Source organism: Sinocyclocheilus rhinocerous, unplaced genomic scaffold (genome assembly GCF_001515625.1).
Source record: "Sinocyclocheilus rhinocerous isolate Xijiao unplaced genomic scaffold, SAMN03320098_v1.1 scaffold852, whole genome shotgun sequence".
NCBI classification, from domain to species: Eukaryota; Metazoa; Chordata; class Actinopteri; order Cypriniformes; family Cyprinidae; genus Sinocyclocheilus; species Sinocyclocheilus rhinocerous.
In genome coordinates, this window is record NW_015626422.1 from 730,173 (window position 1) to 739,958 (window position 9,786).

The 9,786-nt window shown below is 42.3% G+C and overlaps 2 protein-coding genes across 4 annotated transcripts in view; both read left to right on the plus strand.

Annotated features, from left to right (window-relative positions):
- Positions 1 to 978: 978 nt before the first annotated feature.
- On the plus strand, positions 979 to 5,209 carry hpdl (4-hydroxyphenylpyruvate dioxygenase-like). 2 transcript variants are annotated; one of them, XM_016521528.1, is made up of 5 exons: positions 979 to 1,616; positions 2,488 to 2,654; positions 2,810 to 2,961; positions 3,074 to 3,180; positions 3,832 to 5,209. In XM_016521528.1, the coding sequence occupies exons 1-5, from the start codon at positions 991 to 993 to the stop codon at positions 4,022 to 4,024; spliced, it is 1,245 nt and encodes a 414-aa protein (XP_016377014.1). In that variant the 5' UTR covers positions 979 to 990; the 3' UTR covers positions 4,025 to 5,209. The 2 variants fall into 2 exon arrangements, with proteins under 2 accessions (XP_016377014.1, XP_016377020.1); XM_016521534.1 differs by lacking the exon at positions 3,074 to 3,180.
- Positions 5,210 to 5,438: 229 nt separating this feature from the next.
- Positions 5,439 to 9,786, plus strand: part of fam53b (family with sequence similarity 53 member B) — a 15,282-nt gene continuing 10,934 nt past the window's right edge. Inside the window, exon 1 of one of the 2 annotated variants that reach the window (XM_016521584.1) lies at positions 5,439 to 5,672. The gene's annotated coding sequence lies outside the window, so the exon portion shown is untranslated. Of the gene's footprint in view, positions 5,673 to 6,752; positions 6,986 to 9,786 lie in introns of those variants that run through there. The other variant, XM_016521592.1, reaches the window with a different exon arrangement.

The window sequence follows — 9,786 nt, forward strand, 5'->3', positions numbered from 1 at the left end:
CAACTATTTTTTTAATGTGTATTTTAAACGTGAGTTTTTCATCAAACCATATACCCAAAAATTTAAAACATGATACTCTTTCTATATCTTGACCATATAATTTCAATTTTACCCCTTTACTAATCCTACATTTTGAAAAGAATACATTTTTAGTTTTTTCAACAGAGAATCTAAAACCCCATTTATATGACCACCTTTCTACTTCTGTGATTGCTTCTTGCACTTTCCAAGCTTCTCGATGTCAAAAAATACTGCCACTACACTTTCTCTATTAGCCCGAGCTCTTCGTATTTCATGTTCCAAACATACTGTAGGGTCCATAGTACATCTACCTTTTCTAAATCCACTTTGATAATTACAAATATTCCCTTTAGTTTCCATAAAATATGTTAGTCTCTGATTTATAATTTTTTCCATTACCTTACATAAGTGCGAAGTAAGAGAAATTGGCCTGTAATCACTTGGACTATTACCTTCTTCCCAGCTTTACGTATTGGAACTACAGCTTCTTTCCAGCAACTAGGTAATTCTCCCTTTTCCCATACCTTATTATATAACTCTAAAATAATACTTTTTGATGATTCACTTTCCTCCCATCCATGGGCCACTAATCGCTCCACCGCCGCTGATTGGACGGCTCCACTGATTGGACGGCTCCACACCATGTGAAAACCAACCCTAGAATGAGACAGTCATTATCGCATGTTTTAAAAATAATGTTAAAACTATTTTAAAACTGATAAATAAAATATATTTAATCATTACAACAAATAATTTTAAGATTAAAAAAATACACAGAATCTCAGAAGACAAGAAATACCTAATTATTTAATTAAAATACATTTTTAAAACTAATTATTGACCACAAATTCCACTCGCAAATTTGTGTGAGGAAATATCTGCATTTATGTATATAACGATCGGTCAAATGAATACATAAACAGCAATCATGACCACGTGACACGCCCCTCTCTGTGACGTCACCCCAACATGGCGGCCTACTTGAGCCGGTTGCACCATATTTCGCTCCACGTCTCAAACGTGGATAAAGTTGCTCACGAGCTGGTGTCCCGGTTCCAGTTTAACGTGTTCGCGGCCCGACTGACAGACCGAGCGAAGCAGCTCGCGCTCCGCAGAGGGTCGGCCGTGTTCGTGGTCAATGAGAGGCCGAGCGAGGCGCCGCGGAGGCTGAATGAACGTCAGGATTTGAACTGTCTGTACGGAGCCCACGCGCACTATCCGGTGGACACCGTGAGTAACGTGTGTTTCGAGGTGGAGGACGTGCAGAGGGCGTCCGCTGCGCTGCGGGATCGGGGTTTGTGTGAGTTTCTCCAGCCGCCCACCGAGGTCGCCGATGACAGCGGCCGGGTCACCTTCTCCATCATCCGCTCGCCGGTGGGTAACGTGTGCCACACGCTCATAGACCGCTCTCGGTACCAGGGGCTCTTCCTGCCGGGCTTCCATCAGGTCCGGACGGACTCCGAGACCGCGGGCCGCTCGCAGTGTCCCATCACGCACTTCGACCACATCACCTACGCCTGTCCCCGCAGCAGCACCGCGCACATCACCCGCTGGTACCGCGACACCTTCGGCTTCCAGAGGTTCTTCATTGACAGGTTTCAGTGTCATCATCTCTCTACTGCTGCTGCTGACCCGTATCTGCATTAACTGTTACGATCGGCATTCCTGGAGCTGAACGCCAAGGTCATGGGTTCGATTCCCAAGAAGGAAACGCACAGATTTTTGTCTAATGTTTTTGAAATAAGTCTCATCTGCTCACGGAGGCTGCATTTATTTGATCAAAAATACAGTAAAATTGTGAAATATCGTTATAATTTAAAACAGCTGTGTTCTATGTGAATATCTGTTAAACTGTAATGTATTTCTGTGATGCGCAGCTGTATTTTCAGCATCATTACTCCAGTCTTCAGTGTCACATGATCTTCAGAAATCATTCTAATATGCTGATCTGCTGCTCAAGAAACATTTCTGATTATTATCAATGTTGAAAACAGTTGTGCTGCACAATATTTTTGTGGAAACCGTGATTCACTACTATTCACAAGTTTGGGGTCAATCAGTTTGTTTTACTTTTATTTATCAAGGACGCATTTAATTGATCAAAAGTGACATTTGCAATGTTTCAGAAGATTTCTATTTCAAATAAATGCTGTTTTTTTAAACACTGATTCATCAAATAATCCTGAAAAATAAAATGTATCAGTTTCCACAAAAATATGAAGCAGCACGACGACTGTTTTCAATGCAGCCTAAATAAATGTGCACATTAAAAAATCTTAATTATTCTAGATTTTGGCAGGTAGTGTTCGTGAACTACTCCAGTGTGTGTAGCTTGAATGCAGTGCAAGTTGCTTTGGATAAAAACATCTGCCAAATGCATTAATGCAGTAAAATCACTCATGCTGATGAATTCCTCAAACTACCGAAATATTGTCAGGATTGTTACCCATGACCCGTTCTGTGCAGGAATGAGGATGTGGATGAGGGATACGTGCTAAACCACAACGGGATCGGGCTGCGACTGACCGCTATGGAATACTGGAAATGTAGCGAGTCGGGAATCACACTGCCGTTCAAAGATGAACAAGAGCCGGACTGCAAGTTTGTGATCGCAGAGTCTCTTCCACAGCAGGGTAACATTTAAATGAATCATTTAATACAATGCACTTATTGTGTACATACATGTTTTGTGTTATTTGGTCAGCTTGGCTGGTGTAGATCGAGTGATGTTGTGTGAAGCAGCGTCCAGAAGCACAGCTGTCTGTTTCTAACAGAGGTGTAATCTCAGGCAGGAACCAGGTGGACACGTTTCTGGATCAGCACAGAGGCGCAGGAATCCAGCACATTGGGCTCTACACCGAGGACATCGTGAGAACGGCTCAGACTCTGAGTCTGTCTGGAGTGCAGTTCTTCTCTCCTCCGCCTGCGTACTACACTGAGGTCAGTGTGCTTCATGAATGCTGTTCTCGTGGCTTCAGGCGAGCAGGTTAGGTATGTCAGGTGTGTGTCTGAACTCAGTCGTGTTGTCCTGTGGTTCGTACTCTGCTCACAGGTGGGAAAGCAGGACGAGATCGTGGCGGCGGGTCACGACCCTCACGCTCTGAGTCAGTACGGGATTCTGCTGGACACGGACATCCACACGGACACGGACAGCCAGCGGTACCACACTCACTGTCACTGATCAACTTATGTTAAATAATATAGATGTTATTATTGTGTATTCATATGCAGCAAATACAAAGGTACCTGTATATAATGCACAATAGTTTTTGTTTTCATCAAAACCCGCTAGACATTCAACAACAGCACTCTCCCCGAGACACTAAAGCCATAACTAGACATGCTTTATAACATGTGACCCTGGAGCACAAAACCAGTCATAAGGGTCAATTTTTCGAAATTGAGATTTATGCATCATCTGAAAGCTGAATAAATAATCTTTCCATTGATGTATGGTTTGTTAGGATAGGACAATATTTGGTCGAGATACAACTATTTGAAAATCTGGAATCTGAGGGTGCAAAAAAATCTAAATATTGAGAAAATCATCTTTAAAGTTGTTCATGCAATAGGAGTAGTTCAGCCAGAAGTGAACATGTGCTGAAAATATCCTCACTCTCAGTTCATCCGAGATCAGGATGAGTTTGTTTCTTCATCAGGTTTGTAGAAATGTAGCAAACAGCTCTAAACACATATGAGAGACAACAGGAGATGCACTTTTTCACTGGAGGCAGCGGAGGAAGGAACAGGATTTGAAAATGGTTTTCTGCATTGAGCCTGACACACACCCTGTTTCTCCTGCTCTCACAGGTATCTGCTCCAGGTGTTCACCAAGCCCATCTTCAGAGAGGACACCTTCTTCCTGGAGCTGATCGAGCGCAGAGGCGCCACAGGCTTCGGCGAGGGGAACATCCGTGCGCTCTGGAGATCCGTGCAGGCCTACATGGAGAACGAAGAGCGTCACGAGACGGAGCGCGAAAACAAGCAGAGCACACCGAGCTGACATCAGCGACAACACTGACAGAGACTGTGATATACATAAACACATGAGGACAACTCCAGCTTTAGATTCAGTGACTGCAGTGCGACTGGGAACTGGTTTGAGTCTGTCCTCTGTTCAGGATTAGATGTTGGACTGTAAGAGTCTTCAGGGCACTTCTTATGCACATGGTGTATTATTCAGTGATGTCTAAACCTGTACTGTAATACATTGTACTGTATTTCCACTCGAAAACATTTCATTTTGACAATATAGCTGTACTGTTGACGTGTGTTTCTGTCAGATAAATCAACATTATGATGCCTGTCTGTTCTTTTTTTATCTCCTCACATGTGATCATGTTTAATTGCCTTTAGGACCAGTTTGAGGTGTTTGAAACCCACATACAAAACCACTGCTAGAGAAAATCTAAACCTACTGAGACGCTTGTGACAACTAGCCCCGCTCTGACAGTGTGCTGTAACTCTAGCTGTATATGAGCCGCCATCAGTCTGTTTTTCACTGAGATCTCGTAACTGAAAGCTGATTTACTGCAGACACACAATGCTTGAGTTCACTTCACATTTAAACACGTGTCTGTCATGCTGCATTAGTTTCTCTTCACCAATATTTCTGTACTCATTCTGTACGTTGGCTCTGATCTTCACTTGCAGCAGTTTCCAGATGTTCCTGTAGATGGAGTCAGATCTCAGCAGCTCAAATCAGTTTCCGGTCCTTCAGGGATGTGTTTTTCCACAACAAACCCAAACCCAGTAACACCAAAGACTATAGAATACCCTTAAAGCGTGTGGAACTTTCCAAAAACTCAACTCCACCAGCTTCATTATCAGCCTTAGACCCTCCAAACAACAGTGAAACCTACATATTGAGCAGCATTTCCCCTTTTATTCAACATGTTTGTGTGTTTTATTCTGTTCAGATCTTTCTTTGGGCTATTAGAGATTATTTATCAATAAGGAAGACTATTTAGACACCAGATTCTGATTATTCTGTCCATAAACCTGTGATCGGGACTGGACATAAATAATTATCATAAAAGCCAATGAGTGTCAGAATTCATTTATCACACTGCAGGACCAGTGAAATTGAGTTTTACCAGTTATAAGACCCACTATGCATCCATATATCAATATCTTTCAAGAGTCAGAGTATATTGTATGTGTCTACTAGCAATTTATTAAAGGACCATGCCGTTTTCCATTCTTTCATTAGACAGATGTTATAGTTTTAGTGTGAACTAATTGAATTAATTGAGCAGTTTATCATAGATGAGCCGAACTTTCTGTGTTTGTATGTTTGTGTTGTGATGCGGTATATTGTGTGCGGTGTTGGGCGAGTCCATTCAGCCGCGGGGGTGACGCCTCTTCATTTCAAACTGAAATATTCATCAGAAACGCCTGTATCGTCGTCAGGATTCATAACTGATGTTTTACATGAGTGTGTATTTTGTTTTCGCTCAGTTGAAGGTGTTTAGAGTGCGTGTTGTGAGTGTTTTGTGCTGAATGTGGGTTCCGTGTCCCCCCGCGGCTGCCGCTGTGTGTGACCGGGCCCGCGCTGGAGGAGCAACCGCGAGATGAGCAGCCGACGCGCGCGGGGATGAAGATGATCTGAACGGCTGTGTTTACCGATCCGTCCCGCCGCTCGCTGGCCCGTGAGTATACAGTGAGAACACGGATCAAACCGCAGTATATTTCGTCACGGTAACGCGGGCTCGCGTGCGTCGCTGTGCGTGAGTGAGTTTCCCGCGACGCTCGCGGAGTTTAGTAGCTTTTGTTCCCGGAGCGCGGAGGAACGCTCACATGGACACCGAATTAAAGTCGCTCAGAAACGCCAACGCACGGTGATCGTTAAAAGTAAACGTTCCAAAACGCGATCAAAGTTAAAGCAGAAAGTCTGTTCAACTGGAACTGAAAACTCTATCAATAAACTTCCGACACGAGCTGAAAAACTATTTACTGATGAGTTATTCCGTGTTTTTAGAGTAATTTAGTATTTTAGGAGTATTCTGTCTTTCAAAAGTACGTAGTATATTCAGTATGCAGTAATTTGGAGTATGCTATATTTTAGGGTGTATTTTAAGAGTATGTGGTATTTTTAGTATGACGTATTTTAAGAATATCCAGTCATTTAGAATACTTAGTATTTTAGGAGTATTCAGTATTTTAAGATTAGGCCTATGCAGTATTTTTTGAGTATTCAATATTCTAGAGTGTATTTTAAGAGTATGCTGTGTTTTAGAATACTCAGTATTTTAAGAATATTTAGTATTTTATAGCACTCAGTATTTTACAATGCTCCGTATTTCAGGAGTATTCAGTAATTTTAGCGTTTTCAGTATTGCGTAAAATAATATTTTATAATGTATTTGAGTATGCTGTATTTTTGGTTATTCCGTATTTTAGAGAGCATTTTAAGACTATGCGGGGTTTTTCGAGTATTCAGTATTTTTAAGAGTAAGTAGTATTTTAGCGTATTTGGTATTTTTAGAGTACTCTGTTTTAACATTCAGTATTTTAAGAGCATTGAGTATTTTCAGAGTATTTTAGAATATGCAGTATTTTAGAGTATTCTCTATAATTGAAGGGTTGCGTGTGTTTTAATATTGTAGTATTGTATATTGTGTTGAGTACTATTAGAGGTAACTTGAGTACCGAGTGATGATGTGTGAACTAAAGCAGCAGCAGAGTCTAATCAGAATAAGAGCAGCTCTAGAGTTTCTAGCAGATTGCGTTTATCTAGTTATCAGCACAATACCAGCTCGTTAGCTGTGATCAGGCCGTATGCAAATAAAGGATTTTCACTTCTCGCTGATCAGCAGATGGGAAACCCAGTCTCTGCCCAGGTGTCTGAAGAATCATGCGCCGCCGCTTGTTTTGCAGTGAGCTGCTGCGTGTGATGCAGTGAAGTGTTGCGACATGCAACACAATCTGTTCCTGGGGAAGCCAGTTTTTCCTCCAGTCGCTGGTATGAATGTGTTTGTTTCTCACCTCCAGCCGTCATTTTCCGCTGAACTGTGCAGCGCCTGCAGTGTGTGTTTCACGGTGACTCTGTTCTCACCAGAGCGGCCGGATGAGGTTCAGCTTATTGAAAAGTGTTGACTGGCTGTGTTTACAGAGCCGTGTTTGTGTGCTCGAGAAGCAGTCCGACATTTCCCAGGGCTAATTCATTTCCTACTGAAGGGAATTGTTTCGGTTAATGTTTGTAGTGAATAGCTGGGTGTATGTGGGTGATAGATGTCATATTGTCATTGTTAGACATCAGACAGAGAATGCAGAACAGGTTTGACTGTTCCTTTGACATAAAAGAGGCTGATTTTGACATTTACTTAACCGAAGGTGTGCACATTTAGACACTTGTGTTTAAATCCCTTCATTTATGCTTGTGTATCTGTGCGTTCGTCTCGGATAGATCTGCACTGAGTGACGTGACGCTGATCGCTGTCTTGAGTTTGATCAGCTGAAAGGCCTTTGGACTTCAGGCCTCCTGCGATTGTGTCTTTGTCGTGCTGCAGTTGTGTTTTGATAACGAGGTCACGTAACAAGCGGCCGTAAACGTGCGCACCGCAGTGGAAGTTCCCATAATGAATCACAAGATTGTTTTTATGAGCTCGCTGACTTTCAGTTATTAGCAGTTCCATATTTTTACAGCATGTTGACATCAGGCTCTGAGAGGGAAGTGCTTCGTAAGAGATCATGAATCACCGGAGATTGGCCAAGAAATCCGTGACGAGCACAGTCCGTACTGATGATTGTGTTAAAGCTCAAGTAAAACTGTGAAATAAGGTTTCAGTTTTAAATGGTTTGTTCGCCCGTTTGTCATGCATTGAAAATAGGTGAAGACAGACGCTCTGACCCCCAAAAATGCCCAAAAATAGTTATCCATATTCCAAGTCTTCTGAATTCACACGATGCTTTTTCTGAGAAACAGACTGAAATTTAGTTATGTTGCTCACTAAAAATCATCCCCTTCATTGCATTGCATCTTTCATGTTTCGACTTCTGAATATCAGCGATGCCAAACGGCGCAGGTTTTCATGTGTCATATGGACTAATGTTTTGATACTTTATGGTGCTTTTTTTTTTTTAAATCATTTTTAGAGCGTCCAACCCATTCCACGGAAAAGAGCGTCGTGAACTTTCTGCTAAACTTCTCCATTTGTGTTTGAAACACCAGCATCACACACTCATTTTTGGGTGAATTAACCATTTAAAAGCAGCATTGTACACATAAATTGTGAACGTTATGAGTTTCTAAGCAGGTTAGCGTGTGTTTGCGATCTGTCGGTTTGTGGCGAGCGCATGAATGCTGGCTTTGTGCGTCTCTGTGCAAATGTGGGTTATTGCCTGGTAACAATTTAACCAGCGCTCTGTTAAACGGCCCGTTTCCAGATGAGCTTACAGTAAAATAAACTGGTTTATCGAAGCTTCACGTTTGCTGTGGAGTCGAGTGAACGTGAGTGAAGAGATGCTGCGTGTGTCTTTGTGTTTATGTTAAGCGGCCGGGCTGCTGAGACCCATGAAAGCGTTCGGGGAGCATTCTTTCCCTTTCCTCGTCCTTTACGCTGCTATTGTGTAAGCTGACCGAAAGGCTTTGGCAGCTCGCTGGCGGTGTTATAAACTGGAGTTTGAAACTCTTGGCTCTCACTCACTGTTTGGTTGGAGTTCATTTCTTCTACATGTGTTTCACAATAGGATCTGTGATGTTTCTGTTGCCACAGACTTGGCCGACCTCGTAAACGGCCCGCGGCCGCGCTTCTCTCGCTAGTTTAGTTTGGTTTGGCCCGAAGCGCGAGGAGCGTCAGCTTGCAGCGAGCTCACATGACTAATTGATTGGCCCTCGAGGACGCCATGTTGAATGGAGAGCTGCGGTTCTGCCCTTTTCTGGAGGGGTTTTTCTATTCACGCTTTTGCTTTTGAGAAGAGTTATGTTCAGAATGAGTTGGCGGCCGTGTGAGCTCTGGGAGCGTGTGTAACGGTAGAGCTCCTGGGTGTGTTCAGCAGCAAAAAGTTCACCCAAAACACTCGGAAAGGACCGCGTTCCCTCTGCGTCTGCACGTAACGCTCCGTGTTTTCATAGTGATAACCTTTCCTGGATCTCTGGGTCTTTCCCTCACCGCCGGTGCTGTGAAAAGAGCTTCACTGTGTGATTGTCTCGTCATGTTTTTGGGGCTGTGTGTCCCTCTGAAGCTCCGTCACTGTAATTTGCACCAGGGGAAAGTCATTAGCGTGTCAGAAACCGGTCGTCTGCGGGAGAACGATGCCTGCGGCTCGCATACTTACAGAGAGGAATCTGACGTGTTTTTCTCATGTGAATTCTGTCATAAAAATCCTAAAAATGGAATACGTTTTAATAAATAAAAATCTGTATCTGTATGAGTTAGACATTGCTCTGTTTTGCAGCTTTTTGCACCATTAATGTTCACTAGGGCTGGGTTTTGACACAAATTTCACGATTGGATTCTCATTCACAAGCTTGCGATTCGATTCAATATAGATTATTTTGGATATATATCAGGTACAGTACATGCCAAATTTTCTCAAGGAAAATAAATCTCAACTAATGCTGTAAAATATACATGAGAGTCAGTTGGTACAACATTACTATAATATTGAAGGTTAAAATTAATTAAGTTTTTACAATAATAAAGTTACATATTAATATTTCTACTTCAATTCGTTTTTTTTAAATATAAACATTTAAATGGTGGCTGTCATAACTTGATGGATTTATTCAAACATAAATTAAACATTGAAGAACAGTAAAAA